A 23,640-nucleotide genomic window follows, 5' to 3' on the forward strand; every position below is an offset into this window, starting at 1 on the left:
TTGATTGAATTATAGGTTCATAAATTGAGAATCATAATGGTAAATGTATACTGGTACTCAGTGGAAAACATTGATGGAATTTGTAGCTTAATTTGTTTTACTTACAGGTGGTACGCGGAGAAGGAGTAGAACGAATACCATCAGAACATCTTGTTCCAGGAGATGTGATTGTTGTACCTAAGCATGGTGGAATAATGCATTGTGATGCTGTTCTTCTCCAAGGCAATGCTATCGTCAACGAGTCCATGTTAACTGGTGAATCGGTTCCAGTAACCAAAACGCCTCTTATCAATCGGCGAGATGTATTATACAGTGACAAAGTAAGATTATGTTGTGTTTCATCCTATAAATGTGAAAAATTTCTATTAACGCTTAAGAACTTGGTTTACAGTAACTGATAGGTCCATACTTTTAAATTGTATCTGTGTATTTAAATGAAGTTTAATCTTGACTAGTTACAATTATTTAAAACTGAAGAAGTTGTAGGTGTCAGTTAGTATAAATTGAACAAGAAAAAGGTATTCCTCCCCACTGTAAAGTGAAAATATCTTTTAGTGTATGTATGGAGGATGTTGTGATGCATAAGGTGGAATGGGGGGGTGAGGTAGTATGTGTGAGCAAAATTTGACGCAGCCCGAAGGGATTTCTCCCCGTCTTCTACTTTATGCATGGGGGGGATGGAGAGGGGGGGGTCACCGATTTAATGAAGCGGCCTTGCTGTGGATGTGCTGTGTCTTGCGACACTGCTTCTGACCCAGGGCAGTGGACAAGGTGCAGGGATGACCCGTCATCCGGGAGGTGCTAAGATGGGAGGGAGGGTGGAGGGGTGTGGAGTGTATTCAGGGATGGAATGGATGGGAATGATTTTATGCCTTTTCCTTTTTGGCTACCTCCCTTGTAAGGGGGAAAAAGCCTTGGTATATGTATGTATGATGTGAATGCCTTTGACTTTGGCTACCTACTTCCCTTGTAAGGGGGAAAAAACATTGGTATATGTATGTATGAATAAGAAACAAAAAGAGGAACATCTCTTCTACTATATTTTAATTATAAATGAAATGGCCCTGCTGTGGATGGGATGTACTGTGCCTTTCTGCGTTGCTTCAGTGAACAGGAGACAGGGTTGATCCGTCATCCATGAGAAGCTAAGATGAAAGGGCAACTAATGTGTGATGGAGTAGGTGGGAGTGGATGTGCCTTGGCTGGCTACCTCTCTTATAAGGGGGAAGGGGCTCTTGGTATAGATAGATTATTATCACTACACTGGGGTATTGATTGCATAATGATATGAATTGGATGCATGAGGTGAAGGGACACTGGATTTAGGAGAAATGTCTGTTGAGGAAAGAAGGAAAAAGGCCAAAGATTGGCATGACTGGAGAATGGTTATAAATGATTATGGAGAACTCAAAGGGATTTCTTGTCTGCTGTGTTTATATTTTATGAGTGGACGAAAGAGGGTAGTAGTTACTAAGTAATGACATGAGAGTAAGCCAGTTTTCAGCATTCAGGACCTGCTGTGGAGGTGCTGTGTCTTGTTGGATTGACCAGAGGAAGTGTGGCAGGGGAAGGGATGATTCTTTATCTGTGAAGAGTTAAGACGGGCAGCAAATGTGTTTTTGTATGGGTGTGGAGTGGATGTATTCTTTGACTTGACCACTCGCCTAAAGAAGGGAAAATGGCCATTTGGTATATGTAAATATTATTATTGTTATTCCTTTATTTATTATTTCTTGCTACATTGCTTCTGACCCAGGGAAGTGGGCGAGATGCAGGAATAACCTGTCATCCAGGAGGAGCCAAGGAAAGAGGGAGGGGTGGTGAATGGGAGTGGAGTATGTGGGGATGAAATGGGTGGGAGTAGATTTATGCCTTTGATTTTGGCTACCTCCCTTGTAAGGGGGAAAAAGCTATTGGTATATTGTATTTATTATTTTTCTCACAAAATGGTGATTTTACTTACAGGAGCACAACAGGCACACATTGTATTGTGGAACGCAAGTGATTCAGACACGTTTCTATGGCGGTGAACGCGTTACTGCTGTGGTGATAAGGACAGGATTTATGACAAGTAAAGGGTCACTAGTGCGGTCCATCTTGTACCCACCGCCAGTGGATTTCAAGTTCCAACAAGATTCCTACAAATTTGTCGGTGTTCTTGCAAGCATAGCATTCATTGGCTTCTTATACACCATTGTGACAAAAGTAAGAAAAAAAAACCTGCTTGGTAAGATTTAGTGTTTTGCACAGTTTCAGTTTTCTAGATTACTAGCTAAAGTGGAGACTTAGGAAGATGTAAGTAAAGATCAAAATGATAGAGTTGATTATTGAACTGTTACATCTAGTTTCATTATATAAAGTGAGATATAGTTTTTAGAGATAGAACTAATTTATTGATATGTTGCTGAAGTAAAGATTGTATATAAATCAATATTATATTGTCTGATGATGCTGTGATGCATGGAAGGGAGTGGGTAGGGGATAATAGGGTTTATGGAGTGGTTATGTGTGAATGATATTTTGATGCAGCCCAAAGGGATTTCTTCCTGTCTTCTCTTTTTCTGTATGAGGGAATGGAGAGGGGGTGTTGCCAATTGAATGAAGCAGGCTTGCTGTGGATGTGCTGTGTCTTGCTGCATTACTTCTGACCCAGAGGAATGGGTGAGATGAGGGGATGACCCGTCATCTAGGAGGAGCCAAAAATAGAAGGAGGGGTGGTGAATGGGATTGGAGTATGTGGGGGCTGAAATGGGTGGGAATGGAACTATGCCTTTTGACTTTGGCTACCTCCCTTGTAATGGGGAAAAACCCCTTGGTATATGTTTGTATATATGTCTAGGGATTGTTAGTATGGGGCACTATAGTATGAGGTGTTCTGTGTGCTTTGTGTTAGATGTATTTAGGGCAGTTTGAGTATGTGGCCAGGCGTATTCTGTGTTTGTACTGGATGGTGTCTGAAACACAACTGTGCCAGCATGATTTGTCATTGATGCGTGTAGGTTTTATCTGTGGAACTTGATGTCTTTGGGATGATGGTGGATTATTGAGTTTGGTGGTCTGTCTTGAAGAGCTCGTTTAGTGAACATGTGATTTTGTGTGGATGTATTGTCTGGTACATGACAGGTTGTTAGAAATGTTTGAGTGAAATGCTTTATATATATATATGTATATATATATATATATATATATATATATATATATAAGTATATAAATATATATAAGTATATAAATATATATATGTATATATATAGTATATATATATATATATATATATATATAAATATATATATATATATAAATATATATATATATATATATATAAATATATAAATAAATATATAAATATATATATATATATATAAATATAAATAAATATATATATATATATATATATGTATTTATGTATATATATATATATATATATATATATATATATATATATTATTTAAAACATCCTTTTGTTGGTGCTATAGAGATATAGTGTGATGGATGTGAGGTATTGAGGGCCCTGGCATAGAACTGTGATCTTGTCATTTTCATGTGTTCTGTTGGGGAGGATTTCAGTTTCTGTATGTAGGTGTCCAGTTGGGGTGGTTTTGGCGCATCCTGTTCATGTTGTTCCCTCGACTCTCTGGCTGAGTTGTCCCGTCTTCCAGAGGACTGTCATTGCTGGAACAGGGTTTACCCGTAAATCCTTTATAGAGTGTATATTGTGTTGTTGGGAGGTGTGATTGTGTGAAAGTGGCAGTTGCCAACAAGTCTATTGAAATAAACACCATGGGAGGACGGAGCCTTTATTAGCAGAGCTGGGTGCATTCTTCTCTATGTTCCACTTTAGTTTGGCTGTGGTTATTGCTCCCAAACTATTAAAGCTTAAGAGACAGCTTGAAAAAGCTGTAACAAGTGAAACGTGGTACTCATAAAGGTTCCATCCTCATATGGTGTTGATTTTGATAGATGTGCAATTGTGTACAATGTAGTCTTCCATAATGTGTTGTATAGTATGGGGTGAAGCATTACATCCTGGATAGTTATCTGCAATGCAGTCATCCAGCCTCTTCTGGTAGCTTAGAAGGGCTGGAAGGTGGCCACATTGCAGTGTGGCCAGGTGTACTGTCCTTTTAGGGGAGAGAGAATTCTGAGGAAAGGACATCGGGGTCTAGCATGCAGCAATGTATTGTCTTTCAATTTGTTGATGGAGCAGTAAGTGATAGGCTTATGGATTTGCTTCTGGAGGCTGGTGGCTAATGGTCGTGGAGGAAGAAAAGAAAATATTTGGGTGTGATATAGGTATTTGGGTGATGTTTTGATGTTTCTTGATGTGTGTGGGTGTTCTGCTATGTAGTGTAGTGTGTTGTGTTTGTGGAGGCTGTAGTGTTTGTGTGCCTCTCATGTGAAGATCTTTGATTTTGAGGACTTTCATTTCATGGTGTAAATGGTCTGTAGGTGTTGTGTTTGTGCAGCCTATAATTGTCTTTAGGGCTTTTATATGTATGGTATGTAATGTTATGGTGTGTCTCAGTGAGATTAGGGGCCCATGTGGAGCTAGCATAATTCATCACTGAGTGTGTGCTTTGTATACTGTAGTAATGGTTTCTTTGGTGCATCCTGTTATTACTTGCAGTGGTCCATTTTGTAATGTTGTTAAGTTGTTTGTGTTCATCATGCTGATTTTTGGGAATCATGCTACAAAGACATGGTCTGTATTGTATTGACATGGAACTGTCATTGACTGAAAATAGTAGAAAGGGGGCTGTTGGTGGTTGCTATTGCTCCATATATCAATAGGTATAAAAGAATCAGCTGAAGTTGATATTGATTTCAGTCCAGAGACTCAATCTCAGGCCCTTAACACCCAGAATACTGTGACACCTACATAGGCGTCATGAAGAGCGAGTGGGTATACGAGTGATCCCCATATTCTGTGAACAGGCTTGATCGTGTTTTCTGTGGATATAAACATTCAGAGTGAAAGAGAATGAGTATAACAGCTGTAACTTTATATATTATATAATGTGCATATTGTGATGCATCATCATACATCAGGCAGCCTAATGTGTGGGTGGGTATTTGACTTGTATTGAAAAGGGGCTGTATGTGATGGAGGTTAGGGTATTGATGCGTTTTGAAAATTGGCTGCTCCACTATTTATCTTGGTCTCTATAATGAAGTGGTATAGTTCAACAAGCTTATCTGTGAGACATTGCTGCAGAAACACTAGTGTTCCATTGCATTGACTGTGGCACGGGACAGGGATGACCCTTTATTCATAAAGTGCTAAGGTGAAAGGGGTGACGTATGGGTATTGGATGGGTGTAGGGTAGATGGAGATGCTTTAACTTGGCCATCTCCATTATAAGGATGACTTGATATGTTTACAAACAAATAACGCCCATTGAACCAGCCCTCCCGTCTCAGCACCCAAACTGGGTGAAAGACAGTGTGGCATTTCCACAAAAAGGCTTGATAAGCGTTAGTTCTCCTTTAAAGTGGGTTTCTTTGTCAAAGCATACTTTTGCCATGACTTTTCATGGGTAAATGAAAGTTTAGTTTGTTGAACTATGCACATGTAGGTAGATGAAAAGATATATATATTTGATTTTTCTACTTTGAAGTTTATATTAAGTTTAATTCTAACTGAAAAAAATGTTTTGAAGTAACTGATCCTTTATTTTTTCTTTTTCTTCTTCTTCTTTTCCCCGTCTTTATTATTCACAGTTCCTTCGAGGGCGTAGTGCCTCTTCTATTGCCCTGGATGCCCTAGATCTGATCACAATCGTGGTTCCGCCTGCTCTGCCAATGGCCATGACTGTAAGCAACTATGTTACACGTCAAGAGCAGTGTGATATATAGTTTAGCATGCTTATTGTTTTGCTTTTCAAGATTTTGTTTGGTAATATTCTTCCCTTGATAATCATTTCTTTATTTTAGTTATGTTATTCAATGGTATTTATTTTATACATTTTCTATGTCAGTGATGTACCGTCTATTCCTAACAGGTTGGAATTATATTTGCCATCCGGCGACTAGAACAACATGAGATATTTTGTATCTCACCAAGATCTATCAACATCTCTGGAGTTCTCAACTGTGTTTGCTTTGACAAGGTACTTTTCATAAGGAAACGCATTATGTTGAAATAGGTTAGGAAAAGGATTTTGATTTTTACACACACACACACAAGAAAGACCCAGTTTTCCACATAGAGTGGACACTTGGAACAAATGGGATGAAAAGATAGTGCATGCAAAAACCATTCATGAATTTAAGAGCAAACTAGACACTGCGAGATACAAAGGTGGGATACCACAAGTGTAGCTCCCCTTCCAGTAAGATACTACTAGGTAAAAACATGTCAAAAGGATGTGAAGAAATACAGTTTTCCATGTACATGTACAAATATGTGGAATAGCTTAGAAGGTGATTAGCCCAAACTCAAATAATACGTGAGTTGAAATCTATATATGATAATTGGAAATCTAGGATATAGATTAGGTTTGAACTGTACATGAATTTGAGGCTAAGGGTGATGAAGAAATTTAAGAATAGGAGATGGGATCCAACGAGTGTTACTCCTTTCTTGTACTCTATAGATAGGTAAATACACAAGTACACACACATACACATTGAGAGCAGGAGATGGAACCCAATGAGCATTGCCCCTTTCCTTTATACTGTAATTAGGTAAATACAGTTGGTACAATTAGGTAAATGCACGTACATCACATATCCAGACAACAACATAATGCTTCTTTTCTTAAGTGACTTGTGTGCTGATCCGTGGGCTGTTGCCAGTTACGTGGGAACTGTGTGTTTCTTTTAAGAGAGATCTGGAGCAACAGATTAACTGGTATATATTTTAAAGAAAGTATGATGACATTATATTATTTTTTTTTTAGGCTGTAAGAGGTTTTTTGGTTATTTTATAGTATGTTTTAAAGAAAGATATTGGTGGAACATTTATTATAGGTTTTTAGATGCAATGCAATATTCTTCTTTTGGGGGAATTTTGTTTATATCATTTGTTCAGTCTTTTCATGACACCTGATTATTAATGATGAATTGAAACAGACAGGAACGTTGACAGAAGATGGTCTGGATATGAAGGGTGTAATTCCTGTGGAGGAACATGACAAGATCGTTAGATTATTAGGATCCATGACAGTGGCCCAAACTCTTCCTCATGATCATCTCTTGTACTGTATGACTACCTGCCATTCAATTACACTAATGGATCAAGTTATGGTAAGATTACTTTGCTCTTGTTAATTATTCTCATAAAAAAAAAGGTTTTCTGTTATTTGTTGTGGATTTAATTTTTTTTGTGTCTGATTGCATATATATATGTGGTTATAATTCTTTTATTACTAACAGGATGTCATAGAGATGAATGAAAGGATAATTACTACCCACTACCCGATATGAAAGTGATTTACAATGGGCAAGATGCAAGGATGACCCATCATCCAGGAGGTGCCAAGATAAGAGGGAGGGAAGGGGGTGGAAGGGAGTGGAGTATGTTGGGGATGGAATGAGTGGGGGTGGATTTTATGTCTTTGTTTTTTGGCTACCTCCCTTGTAAGGGGGAAACAACCTTTGGTATATGTATGTATGAAAGTGATTGATTGAGGTAGGCTTAACCTTTTCCTTACAAAAAAGCAGCCATGGGGAGTCTGGTAGTACATACATACATACATACATATACCAAAGGCTTTTTCACCCTTACACGGGGGGTAGCCAAAAAAAAAAAAGGCATAGAAATCACTCCCACCCATTTCATTTCCCATATATTCCACTCCTCTCCACCCTCCTCCCTCTGGTAGTAGAGTCTGGTTGTAGCCAGAAAAAAGAGGATTAGTACTCCCTGGAGGTACTCTGTTGGGGCTGAAACCAACAACAGGAATGTGAGGGTGTGTAAAGGATGTCAGAAAGTCCTCTCCCTGGTGCCCATCTTAGAATCCTGTGAAGTTCTCGTTTCCATTTGGATGTGCAGACCTGACACTCCTCCTTTGGACTGGGTTCAAGATTTTGATCTAACTTTGTATTTGCATGAGGGGATGGAGAGGGGGGCTCGTCGATTTAATGAAGCGGCCTTGCCATGGATGTGCTGTGACTTGTGACACTGCTTCTGACCCAGGGCAGTGGGCGAGATGCAGGGATGACCCGTCACCCAGTAGGTGCCAAGATAAGAGGGTGGATGGGAGTGGAGTATGTTAGGGATGGAATGGGTGGAATTGGATTTTATGCCTTTGTTTTTTTGGCTACCTCCCTTATAAGAGGAAAAAAGCCTTTGGTATATATATATATGTATGTATGTATTTCTTCCACCTTTAAACATAAAGAAAGGTGAAAACTGGCAACTGTTTCCTCCTCATTCTTACTGAGTGAGGAGGGGAGCAGTCTATGGATGCCAGCTCAAAAAAAAAAAAAAAAAAATAATAATAATAATAATAATAATAATAGAATAGAAGTTGATAATAAGAAAGTTAGAGGTGGGGAGGGTGATAATGGACTTTGGAGATGGGTGTCAAAGATGATGCTCTTCATGTGTCCTGAAGGACCACCATTTAGCGGCATCCATTAACGGTTACTTGGTATGTAAATGTAGTAGAAGTGATAATGTTAACAAGGATTGGAGGAACTGTTTAGATTTGCTTTTGAAATAATCTTTTGCTTTCATTTGATCACAGGTTGGGGATCCTCTAGATGTGAAGATGTTTGAAGGCACTGGATGGGTTTTGGATGAGCCTGGCCTAGATGATACCAACAAGTACGACATGATGATGCCATCTGTAGTTCGACCTAAAGTTCCTGATGTTGTCTGCAGCAATGAAAATGTAGAAATTGAGGTAGAGTAATCTTATCATAATGAAATAATAATGACCTGTTGTATGTGTATAGATTAGATGTATAACCTTAGATAACACCACACACACACACCCATGAAGAAGAAAGTGCCTCTTGATAAATGTATATATTTTCTTTCAGCCACCATTGGAACTCGGTATTCTTCGTCAGTTTACCTTCACGTCATCACTCCAACGAATGTCTGTTATCACACGCCGATTAGGAGCAAGCAATTTTGATCTCTATTGCAAAGGATCGCCTGAGGTAAGGGGTAAGAATGACTTTGTTTGTTAAAGGAAATCAGACTTTTATATTAGGAGCCAGAATATTAGAGTGAGAAACGAGGGGTTCAGGAGGAGAATGGGGTGGAAAGGGAGTTGGGAGATTGGGTTGATGAAATAGTATTGGGATGGTTTGGACACATGGAAAGAATGAGTGAAGAAAGATTAATAAAAAAGGTGTGAAAGATAGAGGTGGAAGGAGTGAACATGAGTGGGTGACCAAGGATAAGATGGATGGATGGAATGAAAGGGGGATTGGGAAAGAGGGAAATGTCTGTTGAGGAAGGATGGGAGAAGACAGAAGATAGGGATGAATGGAGAGTGGTTGTGTGTGGATGATGCTGTGGTGTATGAGAGTGGGTAGGGGATGGGGGGTGAGGGAGTATGCATGAAAAAAAAATTGACGCAGCCCAAAAGGATTTCTCTTCGTCTTCTCCAGTTCTGTATGAGGGGACGGAAAGTGGGGTTGCTGATTTAATGAAGCGGCCTTACTATGGATGTGCTGTGTCTTGTGACACTGCTTTTGACCCAGGACAGTGGATGAGATGCAGGGATGACCTGTCATCCAGGAGGAGCCAAGATAAGAGGGAGGGAGGGGGGTGGATGGGAGTGGAGTATATGGGGATGGAATGGGTGGGAGTGGATTTTATGCCTTTGTTTTTTGGCTACCTTTCTTGTAAGGGGGAGAAAGCCTTTGGTATATGTAAAATTATATAATTTATATAATATATAAACTGATGCAGTCCCAAGGGATTTCTCCCCATCTTCTCTTTTTCTGCTGTGGATGTGCTGTGTCTTGCTGCATTGCTTCTGACCCAGGGCAGTGGGCAATATGCAGGGGTAACCCGTCATCCAGGAGGAGCCAAGAAAAGAGTGAGGGAGGAGTGGTGAATGGGAGTGGAGTATGTGTGGATGAAATGGGTGGGAGTGGATTTATGCCCTTTGTCTTTGGCTACCTTCCTTGTAAGTAGGAAAAAGCCCCTGGTATATGTATGTATATAATTTGCTTGTATGAGGAGCCAAGATGAGAGGGAAATAAAGGTGGAGGTTGGGAGTGGAATGGGTGAGAGTGGGGTGCCTTTGGCTTGGCTACCTTTCTTATAAGTTGGAAGAAGCTCTTGGTATATAGATTATAAGAAGTTATCAAGCTGATATCTTTTTTCTTTTTCTCTTTACAGAAAATAGCCTCACTCTCCAAGCCAGCTTCTGTACCAGACAACTTCCATGATATTTTGCTCAAGTACACAAAGCAGGGCTATCGAGTTATCGGCCTGGCATACAAACCACTCAAACTGTCTTACTTGAAAGCTCAACGAGTTTCCAGAGAAGAAGTTGAATGTGACTTGGAATTCCTTGGTTTGCTTGTCCTAGAGAACAGGCTGAAGAAAGAAACGAGACCAATAATTGAACAACTTAAAGGAGCAAACATTAGAACAATCATGGTTACTGGTGAGTATAAGTGAAACTTTTTATTGTACATGAATTATGGTATTATGTACATATAGAGCATAAGTATTGTATATTTGGGGTCGTATGCCTACGTAGGCATCACAAGGCACAAGTGGGTACACAAGGATGCTGGTGTCGGCATCGGCATCTAGATTATGTATATATATTTTTGTAGTTGTACATGAGTTACCCCCAGACTCTGTGAATTGGTTTGATCACGTTTCCTATGTTTATTAATACTCGGAGTAAAAAAGAATGAGTCATACAGCAGTGACTTTATAATGCAAGTAGTGTGATGCAAATTAAATATGGCAGCTGATGCTGTGCGCGAGAATTTGAGTCGTACTGAAGTGGTTAATCAAATTTGAACTTGCTGTTATCATATGTTGTGATGCTTATTATTTCATAACCATTTCTTTCTTATTTGCTAGTTTATTTTACTTGGTTTGATCTAGCCATACATGCTCGTAGAGTAATTTATCTTATCTTATCATCAGAGCTATCTCGTATTCCTTTTTCTTGGATAATGAGCACTTCTACTCCCGTATGAGAGAGATGGACAAATCTGAGCACTTGCTCACTTGTAATTGGCTTTATACTATTGATGCAGAAACATCTGACCAAGGGCAGTGGACAGGATGCAGGGATGACCTGTCATCCAGGAGGTGCCAAGATAGGAAGGAGGGTAGAGGGGAGTGGAATATATGTGAAATGAAATGGGTGGGAGTGACTTCTATACCTTTTTCTTTTTGGGTACCCCCCATGTAAGGGGGAAAAAGCCTTTGGTATATGTATGTATGTATGTACTATTGATATGGTTTAATGTCACACACTCCCCCCTATCGGGAGGCTAGGACAGTGACCCTCACAGAGGGCTTCATAGCGTGGAATTTAATGAACCATGCCCTTGGTTCAACTTCTCCGGTGGCAGGATTCGAACCGCCCTCACCTCGATCTTCGCCGCAAGTAACAACGCCCTAACTCGCTTAGCCAGCAAACTTACTTTATACTGTTAGTGCAGAATTATTTCTTGAGAGATGAGATTTTTTAAAAAATGGTTACATTTGTGAGCGGGATGAAGCCTTTTTTGGTGTAAAGATAGATTTATTTATTTATTTACTTATAACCCAGGGCTTGTTGGCTGGGTGGGTTAGGGCGTCGTTACTTGCGGTGAAGGTCGAGGGGATGACAGTTTGAATCCTGCCACCAGCAAAGTTGAACCAAGGGCATGATTCATTAAATTCCATGCTAGAAAGTCCTTTGTGCGGGGTACCATCCTAGCCTTCCGATAGGAGGAGTTTGTGACATTAAACCATACCATCAGTAATACTCCCAAATGGATGATGGACAGATTGAAACATGAGATCAGAATGAAAAGAGGACTTTACGTAAAAATAGAAAACGGGGAAACAAACCTTAAATCAAGATAAAATGAAATGGCAGAGCTGGTAAAAAAGAAAACACGTACAGCGAAACATAATTATGAAATTAAGGTTGCTAGTCAAGCAAGATCCAATCCAAAGGGTTTCTTTCATCTCTAAAAAACGATGAAAATGTCATGATAGAATCGGAGGAAAAAATGAGTGTGGAGTTTAACAACTATTTTCTATCAGTGTTTACTTATGAGAGGTTAGATAAAGTACCAGACTGCGATCCGATTTTCAGAGGGGATGAAGAAAGTAGTCTATTTAATGTCAGCATTAGTAAAGTAGAAGTAGTCAAGCAGATTGAAAGACTTAAAGCTACAAAATCCCCGGGTCCAGATGAAATTTTTCCGAGAATGCTAAAGAAGTGTAAATTTGAAATCTGCAACCAGTTAACTGAAATATTTAATAAATCAGTAGACACTGGTTTTGTACCTACTGCTTGGAGGCAAGCAAACATTGTTCCTGTTTTTAAGAAGGGAGATAGATCATCTCTGCAACTACAGGCCAATCAGTTTGACATTGGTTGTAGGAAAAATGCTTGAATCAATAGTAGTAAATAGACTCGGAGAACACATCGAAAGACATAATTTAATTTGTGATTCACAGCATAGTTTCTCCAAGGGTAAGTCATGTGTGACCAAACTTCTGTTCTTTTACACTAAAGTATATAAGGCATCAGATAACAATGATAATTACGATGTTATTTACCTTGACTTTAGCAAAGCGTTCAACAAGGTGCCACACCAGAGATTACTAAATAAAATCAAAGCCCATGACATTGGAGGAAAAGTGTTAGAATGGATTAGAGCTTGGATTAGTAACAGAAAACAGTGGGTCTTCATAAATGGAGTAAAATCTAGGTGGGGCAATGTTACTAGTGGGGTCCCCCAGGGCTCGGTTTTGGGTCCCTTGTTGATCATTATGTACATAAACGACTTAGACGACGGGATAAATAGTGATGTTAGTAAGTTTGCGGACGACACTAAAATAGGATGCCTAATTAGGTCAGGAGATGATGCAGAGATTATGCAGGATGATCTTAACAAATTGTTCACATGGTCGGTGAAATGGCAAATGAACTTCAGTATCTCTAAGTGTAGGGTGTTAAACATAGGGCTACACAACCCCAAAAATAGATACAGCTTAGATATCATGCTTTTAGAGAAAACTGAGTGCGAGAGAGACTTGGGAGTTCTAGTGAGTCTGGACCTTAAAACCAGGAAACTATGAATTAGCGCCAGGAATAAAGCTAACAGAGCATTAGGTTTCATTGCTAGGACGGTAATGAATAGAAGTGCAGAGGTTGTGTAGATCAGATCTTTGTGGTAAGACAGATATGTGAGAAAGCTATAGGAAAGGGGAAGGATGTTTTTTGGGCTTTTATGGATCTGGAAAAGGCTTATGATAGGGTAGACAGAAAGGCATTGTGGGAGGTTATGCAGATTTATGGGATAGGAGGAAAGCTTTTGGGAGCTGTCAAGAGTTTTTATGAGAGTAGTAGAGCTTGTGTCAGGATTAGAAATGGAGAGAGTGAGTGGTTTGAAGTAAAGGTGGGACTTCGTCAAGGATGCGTTATGTCGCCCTGGCTGTTCAACTTATACATGGATGGGGTGGTGCGAGAGGTGAATGCTAGGGTAGTGAGTCAGAGATTGGAGATGGTTAAAGAAAATGGAGAAAAGTGGGAGGTGAGCCAGCTGTTGTTTGCGGACGACACTGCGCTTGTGGCAGGGTCGGAGGAGGGATTGAGGAAGCTGGTGGCAGAGTTTGGGAGAGTATGTGATAGAAGAAAGCTAAAGATAAATGTGGGTAAAAGTAAAGTGATGAGATGTACAAGGGGTGAAAGTGGCAGTAGACTGGAAGTGAACATTAAGGGAGAGCGACTGGAGGAAGTGGATAGTTTTAGATACTTGGGTGCAAGTGTAGCAGGAAAAGGTGGAGTGAAGGTGGAGGTAGAATGTAGATTGAGAGAAGCGAGTAAATGCCTTGGTGGATTAAAGAGTGTAATGAGGAATAGACATTTAGGAATGGATGCGAAGAGGAGAATGTATGAAGGAGTGATTGTGCCAACAGCACTGTATGGGGCAGAAACATGGAACATAAGAGAGGAAGAGAGAAGGAGTTTGAATGTGTTTGAGATGAGGTGTCTGAGAAGTATGGTGGGGGTTACTAGGCTGGATAGAGTGAGAAATGAGGAGGTGAGGAGGAGAACAGGGGTGAAAAAGGAGCTGGGAGATAGGGTTGATGAAAGAATATTAGGATGGTTTGGACACATGGAAAGAATGAGTGAAGAAAGACTAGTAAAAGAGGTATGGAAGGCAGATGTGGAGGGAGTGAACATGAGGGGACGTCCTAGGATGAGGTGGATGGATGGGGTGAAGGGGGCTTTGGGGAAGAGGGGAATGTGTTGAGGAAGGAAGGGAGAGGACGGAAGACAGAGGTGAGTGGAGAATGGTTGTATATGGATGATGATGTGATTGCATGAGGAGGAATGGGCGGGGGGTGGGGGGGGGTAGTATGTGTGAGTAAATTTTGACGCAGCCCGAAGGGATTTCTCCCCGTCCTCTCCTTATATGCAAGGGGGGACGGAGAGGGGGGGTCGCCGATTAAATGAAGCGGCCTTGCTGTGGATGTGCTGTGTCTTGCAACACTGCTTCTGACCCAGGGCGGTGGGCAAGGTGCAGGGATGACCCGTCATCCAGGAGGTGCTCAGATGAGAGGGAGGGTGGGAGGGGTGTGGAGTGTATTTAGGGATGAAATGGGTGGGAGTGTTTTTATGCCTTTCCCTTTTTGGCTACCTCCCTTGAAAGGGGGAAAAAGCCTTGGTATGTGTATGTATCTAGCGATAGACACATCCTTGACTATGTGGTACAGTTTTGGTCTCCGTTCTACAGAACGGACATCAATTCACTAGAATCGGTACAGAGAAGAATGGCCAAAATGATACATGGACTAAGAAATTTACCTTACGAAGAGAGGCTTTGGCACCTTAACTTACACTCTCTGGAAAGAGAGGTGTTCAAGTGGATCAAAGGCTTTAGCAAGGGTGATGCAAACAAGGTCAACATATTAAAACTACAGGGCAGGACTTGCAGTAATGGTTATAAGCTGGACAAATTTAGATTTAAAAAGGAAATAGGCAAGAATTTGTTTACTAATAGGGTGGTCAACGAATGGAATAGACGTAACCATGTAGTAAGCGCTGAAACTATCAGTTGTTTTAAGAAATGATTAGACAACTTTATGGATGGGGATGACAGGTGGTGATGGATATGGAGCTGCCTAGTGTAGGCCTTATGATCTCTTGCAGTCTCTTTCATTCTTATGTTCATCATCATAATCCAGGGCAATGGGGGGGTGAAATGCAGGGATGACCTGTCATCCAGAAGGAGCCAAAATAAGAGGGAGGGAGGGGTGGTGAATGAGAGTGGAGTGTGTGGGAGTGTAATTATTTCTTTTGCCTTTGGCTACCTCCCTTGTTAGGGGGAAAAGCCCCTTGATGTATGTATGTATTTACCTATTTACTTTGTTATTTTGTTGTTGTAGGTGATAACTTACTGACTGCCTTAAGTGTGGGACGTGAATGTGGACTGGTTGGATCTTCTGAGGAAGTTTATACCATAATTGCTGAACGTCCAAAGCCTAGCGAGGACAAACCTGCTGTGATTGCATTTCAAGATACACTAAATCCTTCAGACAAGGTGAGTAGTAAAGTAGTAGTACTGTCTTTAATGATAAGAGATATGATTAGGATGTGTTTTTTCTCTCTGTGATAAATGTTGCTGTGCAGTATTAAATGCACAGTAGCATGCAGCCAGTATTATAATTTTTTTGCATCCAATGTAGTTATGGACCAAAAGGTCTCCTATTGTTATGCTCCCTCTTTGTAATACTTTGTTAATACTTTGACTCTTTTGGGGTGTCCTCTATAGACTAGAGCCACACATCATTTTCTCTGTATGAGAGTAAAATCTCTGTTCTTATAGGAATGATGCTGCTTTTGTACTGCAACTATGTCATTGCGATGGTCCCTTTAAAAAATTTCCTGTACCATTTCTTTGAGTATACTTTTTATTTTTGCCTATGTCCCCAGTAGTAGGGGCAGGAAAGAATTCCACCACCATGTTTCCCACACAAGTCGGTGGCTGTCTTATCATGTCCTTCCCTCTTTCCCAGTGCCCCTTTAACCCCATCCATATCTCATCCTTGGTCACCCACTCATGTTCACTCCTTCCACCTCTGCCTTCCACACCCTTTTTTTTTACTAATCATTCTTCACTTGTTCTTTCCATGTGTCTAAACCATCCCAATACTCTTTCATCAACCCTATCTCCCAACTCCCTTTCCACCCCTGTTCTCCTCCTCACCTCCTCATTTTTCACATCTTTCCCTGTCATACTTCTCAGGTACCTCATCTCAAACACATTCAAACTCCTCCTCTCTTCCTCTTATGTTTCGTGTTTCTGCACCATACAGTGCTGTTGGCACAATCACTCCTTCATACAATCTCCTCGCATCCATTCCTAAATATATGATTCTCATTACGCTTTTTAATCCCCCAAGGCATTTACTTGCTTCTCTTAATCTACATTCTATTTCCATCTCCACTCCTTTCTTTCCTGCCACATTTGCATCCAAATATAAACTATTACAAAAAAAAAAAAAAAAAAAAGGAGTATGACAGAAAACTTTGAAAAGAATAAGAAAATGTTTTGAAAGGAAGTTAAGAAAGGAAAGAGAGGATGAGTCAGATAGATAGGAAAAGGGGTTTCTCCATGTCTTCACTATTTTCAGAATGAGACGGGGAAGTGGGGGGGTCACTATTTAAGTGATGCAGCCATGCTGTAGATGTGCTGTCTTGCTGCATTGCTTCTGACCCAAACAGTGGATAGACATAGAAGACCCTTCATCCTTGAGGAGCTAAAATGAAATGGAAACAAGGTGGATGGGAGTGGGTGGTTTTTTTTTTTTTTTTTTTTTTTTTTTTCTCCCTTATAAAGGGGAAGAATTCCTTGGTATGGAGATGTATGTATACCATAGGCCCATTCTCTCTAACAAGGAGTGTGTAAGTCAAAGCACACATCCACATCAGAAACAGATGAAACCTATTTATCCATTCTACACCTTCAGGATAAGTTTCACCATGTCCCTGCCACACTGGGTCAAAAGTAGTGCAGCAGGGCACAGCTCTTCCCTAGCAAAGCCCACCAGCCAAAGCACAACTTCACTATATGGTAGCCCTTCTCGTCCACTGAAATCTATGAAACAGATATAAATAAATAAATAGAAAAAGAAATGAAAAAAATTCTTTAGGCCGTGCAATTGTTTTGATCATTAGCGCTGTCCCTCCATTCACTCGTATATTTTTCACCATCTTTTCCCCGTTTGACAGATGTGCCGCATATATACAAAACTCTTTTCACCATTATCTAACCTTTCATTCTTGTTCATCCTTTCAGGCTCACTGCACCCACTTCTGCTTTCCACATTCTTTTCTCATTCATTCTTTCGTATTTTAGCAACATTGTGAAAAATTAAGTTTGTAGCTTTGTAGGATATGTTTTTACATCAAATCTTTGTTCCTTTTTCAGGTGATCCTTGACCCTGCAAACGTAAATATCACCATGGAGAGGCATTATTGCTTTGCCATTGAAGGAAGTTCTTGGGATGTTGTACGAGACTATTTTCCTGACGTTGTACCAAAGATGGTAGTAAGGGGAGCAGTGTTTGCACGCATGAATCCTGATCAGAAGCAGCAGTTGATTGGAGAATTACAGAGCTTGGGATATTATGTTGGTAAGTTGTTGGACCTTTTTTTTTTTTTTTTTTCTTTTTCTTTTTTCATGGTACCAAGATTTTTCTCTTATACCTTACCTTTTGTGTAGATGTAATAGTATTCAATAGATATTCCAAAGGGTCTTCTACACACAATACACAGATATCAATCAATCAATCAATCTTTTGTTTCAAGTTTGTGGCAGGAGACCCAAGACCCTCAGATAACCAGGAACAGCTACTGGATTAGCTCACAAGTCATTCTCAAAAGAGATATCATCAACCACAATTAATCTTTGTACTAGCTTGTCAAAACAACAAGTATCTATTCAGCTTCAGTAATCATTTACCAATCAACAAAGGTTTTTGTAATCAGCTGATTTGGGTATAGTGGACAATCCATGATATAATTCTTAGCTGTTAGGAACAAAAGTCACCCAAGAATGGAATGCAGAGGAATTCCTTCAATCTCTCAAATATGAAGTATTATCAGTATGTTTGACCAGTTTCTTATTTGGTATGATTGGTCAGTTGTAATGCTATTTAGTGTGAACTATGTTACAATAAATTTCAGTTTAACTTTAATCAAATGATGAACTTGTAAGCAAGAGCTAAACTTTTGTTTCATTTTTTATCCATTTTTATACTTTTATACTTTTATATTTTTATATGTTTGGTAAAAGCCATGTAAATACGTAAGATTATTAGGAGTATTTATCAAATCCAATTTGTATTTACAGGAATGTGTGGAGATGGTGCCAATGATTGTGGTGCATTGAAAGCTGCTCATGCTGGAATCTCTCTGTCTGAAGCTGAAGCATCCGTCGCTTCTCCTTTTACTTCAAAACAACCCAATATTTCCTGTGTGCCTACACTTATTAGGGAGGGCCGTACAGCTTTAGTGACAAGCTTTGGTGTGTTCAAGTATATGGCAACATATTCTCTCACTCAATTTGTCTCCATCATGATACTTTATTCTATTGACAGTAACCTGACAGATTTTCAGTTTTTGTACATTGATCTTTTCCTTATTACAGTTTTTGCTTTCTTCTTTGGCCATTCCAAGTCCTATGTGGGCCCTTTGGCGTCTCATTCACCACCAGCCTCGCTTCTTTCTCTTGCTCCCATACTTTCCATAATATTGCATATATCTGTCATTATAACATTCCAGGTAATTGCTTTCTTTCACGTTCAGCAACAATCATGGTTTGTTCCGTTCAATTCCACAACTTCAGATGATATTCTGGGTGGTCATGAAAATTATGCTGTATTTGCCGTATCTCAGTTTCAGTATATTATGTTGGCCATTGTTTTTTCCAGAGGACCCCCATTTAGACAGCCATTGTACACCAATTACTGGTTAACAGGGTCACTTGTTATTATGACACTTTTCAACATCTTCATTACCATTGCTCCAACACAAGAAGTTGTTGACAGTTTTGAATTTGTTATGCCTCCTGACGATGATGGAGGAGCAAATTGGTTCAGATGGCAAATCTTACTATTAGCCTTGGCCAATTTTTTCCTCTGTATCGTGATCGAATATGTGATTGTTGACTACTTAGTATATATGAAGTGTAGACCAAAATTACACAATATTGATAAATCTAAGAGGAAGTACTTAGCAATTGAGAGAGATTTAAAACATGATACTGCATGGCCACCAGTAACGTCGAGTAATGTTAATGTTGCAGGCACCAAGAGAGAGCTGATGTTAGATGCAGGTAAACTATTGCCTCCATATGAACCCAGCGGACTTAAAAATAATATAGTAACAACTGTAATGCAGTATCAGTCATCATTATGACAAAGAAAATATGAGGTTGCCAAACCTCTTCAAATATGGAGTAACAATGCATTTATGAGGAGCACTTGTAAGGAACTTTGGTTTCTTTTTGTGATATAACAAATTATAATTGCATTAGGTAATGACGAAAGTGAACTGAACAGCACTGGGTTCTTGTTTTAGGACTTTGTTCCTAAAGTTGACACTTTAGGTAATTGTTCAGTATATTCAAAGTTTTATAGCTACCATGGAACAGTATAATTTTATAGTAATTAAAGATGTATTTGCCTCTAAACAGACATTGGCATGTATAGTTAAAGGATTTGTGCAGGAAATAAAGACCGTTCTTGTTGAATTGGATCACTGTTAGTAGGTGTACACTTAAAAAGTTGTATGTATTTAATATGCGCACACACACACACACATACACACACACGGACTCAGTGGTGCAGTGGTATTGTTCTCGATCACTAATCAAGCAGTCTGAGTTCAAGTCCCACTCTGGGCTGAAATTTTTTTAGCAGTGATGCACTGTGAACCAGCATTCCAACCCTGGTGGGCAAGGAGTTGGGTGTGTGTGTGTAATGTCACAGCATTACCCAGCATTACCCAGCTTTCATCTGGGAGAGAGGGGGGATGAGTAATAGCTATCAATCACAAGTCCAACACATGATACAAGACTGGTCATGGTGAATCTCACGCACACACACACATACACAGTCAAACAATACATGAGTTCTAATCTAAATATGATATTTGGACATCAAAGATATAGATTAAGTTGGAACCGTACATGAATTTGAGTCTAGGTATGTTAGAAAATTAGAGAATAGGATATGGGACCCAACGAGCATTGCTCCTTTCCTATATACTACAATTAGGTAAATACAGTTAGGTAAATACACACACACACACACATAAAACATACACACACACTCACAGAATATTTTCTGACACAATTTTCCTCCAAGAAAATATTGAACAAAATGACATTGTAATCTTTGTAGTAGAAATTAATTGGGAAGAGATCAGTTGGAAGGAATGCATGTGATACAAAAATTACAGGGGAGTTACTTGGTTAAATATTGGAATGGACAAAGCAATGACTCAGTGGGTAAAGTATGTCCATCAAGTTAATTAAAATGACACTTCAGTGAGATTGGACTTCCTTCTTTCAGAAAAACTAGACAGTATTGGCTCATTGAAATATCTTTACCCTGTAAGAAAAAGTCAATGTAATACTTGAATTTCATTGGGGAGGCAGGGTACCTGAGTTAAGTGAGCTGTACAGGCAAGGCAAACGTATTATGGGAAGTGTGTGTGTGTTTGTGTTTGTTTACCAAGGAGAACGAGTGAATTTTTAAAAGCATAGGTTGTATGACATAGAAATGAAGGTACAAAAGGCACAGAAACTACTTCAGGCACAGGATATGAAGAAAGCCAAAGAACCTGATGGTATTTCAAGTTGGGTACTCAAAGAACATTCTTTAAGAGAAGGGAAAGTGCCAAATGATTGGAAACTGGCAAATATTGTGCCAATTCATGGAGTGAAAAGGAGGTTCCTTGCCACTATAATAGCTAAAATGTATGAAAGAATTTTGAAAGACTGATAGTTGAGGAGGAAAAAATAGTGGCAGAAATTTGATTTGACTTCAGGAAATGAAGACCATGTCTTTGTAATTTGTTGATTTTTTTTATTCAAGAGTAATTGATGCACTCCAAGATAGGGATGATTGGTTGGTTTGTGTTTAGTAAGATAGGAAGAAAGTTTTTGATAAGGTACCTCACAAGAACTTTTTAAGTTTTTGTGAGATATCTTATAAAAAATAATTTAGATCTTTTAAGAGATTTAAGATTGAGAAGAAAAGTTGAAAAGTGAGATGAAATGTCAGAGAAGTATGGAAGGAGTTACAAGGTTGGATAAGGTGAGGAAGAAGGAGGAGAGTGGGGTTAGTAAAGGAAATGACAGATAAAGTTGATGAAAGAGTATTGGGATGGTTTGGACACATGGCAAGAATGAGAGAAGAAAGATTAGTAAAAGAGATGTAGAAGGCATAGGTGGATGGCATGAACATGAGGGGACAACCAAGAATGAGATGGATGGATGGGGTGAAAGAGGTTTTGAGCAGGAGGGGGATGTCTGTTGAGCAAGGAATGGAGAAGGTGGGAAATAGGGGTGAATGGAGGATGGCTGTGTATAGATGATAATGTGATGCAAAGAAGGGAGCGGGTAGGGGAGGGAGGATTTGGGAATGGTCATGGGTGAATGATATTTTGACGCAACATGAAGGGATTTCTCCCTGTCTGCTATTTTTCTGCATGAGGGGCCTGAGAGAGGGGATTGCCATTTAAGTGAAGCAGCTTTGCTGTGGATATGCTGTGTCTTGCTGCATCGTTTGTGACCCAGGACAGGGCAGGATACAGGGATGACCCATCATCCATGAGGAGCTAAGATGAGAGGGAGGAAAGGGTGGTGGATGGGAGTGGAATTGTGGGGGTGAGTTTATACCTTTTGACTTATGCTACCTCTAAGGTAAGGGGTGAAAAGCCCTTGGTATATAGATAGATAGACCTGACAAAAATTATGATGGAAGCTGGAGCGTATAGGAAGGTGTAAAGAGAATTTGCTGGAGTGGACAAGCGTCTTTCTGAAGGACAGATCATTAGTGACAGTAGTGAGGGACAGGATGTGTTGATGGAGAGAAGTTGCTAGTGAAGTCTCGTGGGTTATTAGCACCCGTAATGTTCTTGGTACATGTTAATGATACAATGGATAACTTTCCCAGTTAGGCTAACTTGCTGATGATTACAAAGGATGCAGATATTGAAAGATAAGGAATATAGAGGATTATAAGTTGTTACATGATCTGGATAGAGTATATGAGGAGAGCCATGATTGGGAAATCAGTTTAAATGTAAAATGGTGCAACATATTGAAAATGAGAGTAAGTAGAAGTAAGCCATCACTACTTTATAGAATTGGTAATTATTTAATTACAACAACAAAGGGTGAGACTAGGGAGTGATGATTATGGAAACTTTGTCACCAGAAAAACACATCAGAAAAGATTCACTGGAGAAACTTTAATCTACTGAACATTCCACTACATGGACAAAGACATGAAGATTATTGAAAACCTGATTGTCCTTAGATTGGAATATGCTGCAATGGTATGGTCACCACACAGGAAGATGTAAACGGGATTGAGAAAATTCTGAGAGCAGCAACTAGAATGGTTCCAGAACTTGCTGACGGATCATACAAGGAGAGACTGAATATGGGGCTGTCACTGTTTGCGGAGAGAAGAAAGAGGATGTATAAAAGATATTAAAAGAAATAGTTTTACATACAGTATTATTTATTCATGGAATAGATTGAATGACATAATTTAAGGTCAGATTTGACCATCGGGAATACAGAGACTGGACCCTACTTGCACAGCTCTCATCCTGTGTACAACAACTATGTAAATACACACACACACAGCACAGCACAGCTCCAAATCCATAAACTACAATTAGTTAATTATACAAACACACAAAATGATCTGATAAGTGGGAATATTATATAAATATATTTACAGATAATGTCAAAATAAAAAGGAAAATCTGAGAGATATTACTTAAACCTTATTTTAGATCAAAATTGACTATATATGTACAGGGAGTCCTCGGTTTACAAGGGTCTCAACTATTGCCATTTCATGGTTATGACACTGGCAGTGTTTGTCCCTGTACATTACACTGCTGATGCTTGTACTTTTTTTATAATACAAAAATCTAGTTGGTAAGTGCAGAGGAGTATGTTGTCATGTGGCAACAGACAAAGGAAGGAAGTGCAATTTTGTATTGCTATTTTTTTTTTTTTTTTTTTTTTTTTTTTTTTTTTTTTTTTTTTTTTTTTTTTTTTTTTTTTTTTTTTTTTTTTTGAGGGGAGAGGGTTACCCTTCATTATGACTTCTGTGTGTAAAATAGACTTCTGATGGCAGTAAGTACACTGAAGAAAAAGAAAACGCTCCCCATGGAAGGCTCTTAGGCTGGTTTCTACTTATGCCGAAAATTGGTTTATGACGTTACA

At 39.4% G+C, this 23,640-nt stretch overlaps 1 protein-coding gene across 2 annotated transcripts in view; it reads left to right on the forward strand.

Moving 5' to 3' along the window:
- Window positions 1-23,184, forward strand: part of anne (polyamine-transporting ATPase anne boleyn) — an 83,368-nt gene extending 60,184 nt beyond the window's left edge. For both annotated transcript variants that reach the window (XM_076200637.1, XM_076200638.1), the window contains exons 9-19: window positions 108-320; window positions 1,966-2,205; window positions 5,719-5,811; window positions 6,000-6,107; window positions 7,072-7,245; window positions 8,691-8,849; window positions 8,989-9,111; window positions 10,307-10,577; window positions 15,548-15,702; window positions 17,593-17,797; window positions 18,517-23,184. In XM_076200637.1, the coding sequence (XP_076056752.1) occupies window positions 108-320; window positions 1,966-2,205; window positions 5,719-5,811; window positions 6,000-6,107; window positions 7,072-7,245; window positions 8,691-8,849; window positions 8,989-9,111; window positions 10,307-10,577; window positions 15,548-15,702; window positions 17,593-17,797; window positions 18,517-19,583 (2,808 nt within the window). In that variant the 3' untranslated portion in view covers window positions 19,584-23,184. The remainder of the gene's footprint in view (window positions 1-107; window positions 321-1,965; window positions 2,206-5,718; window positions 5,812-5,999; window positions 6,108-7,071; window positions 7,246-8,690; window positions 8,850-8,988; window positions 9,112-10,306; window positions 10,578-15,547; window positions 15,703-17,592; window positions 17,798-18,516) is intronic.
- The last annotated feature ends 456 nt before the right edge of the window (window positions 23,185-23,640 follow it).

This window comes from Oratosquilla oratoria, chromosome 17 (genome assembly GCF_046742065.1).
Source record: "Oratosquilla oratoria isolate Oo_2021 chromosome 17, ASM4674206v1, whole genome shotgun sequence".
NCBI lineage: Eukaryota > Metazoa > Arthropoda > Malacostraca > Stomatopoda > Squillidae > Oratosquilla > Oratosquilla oratoria.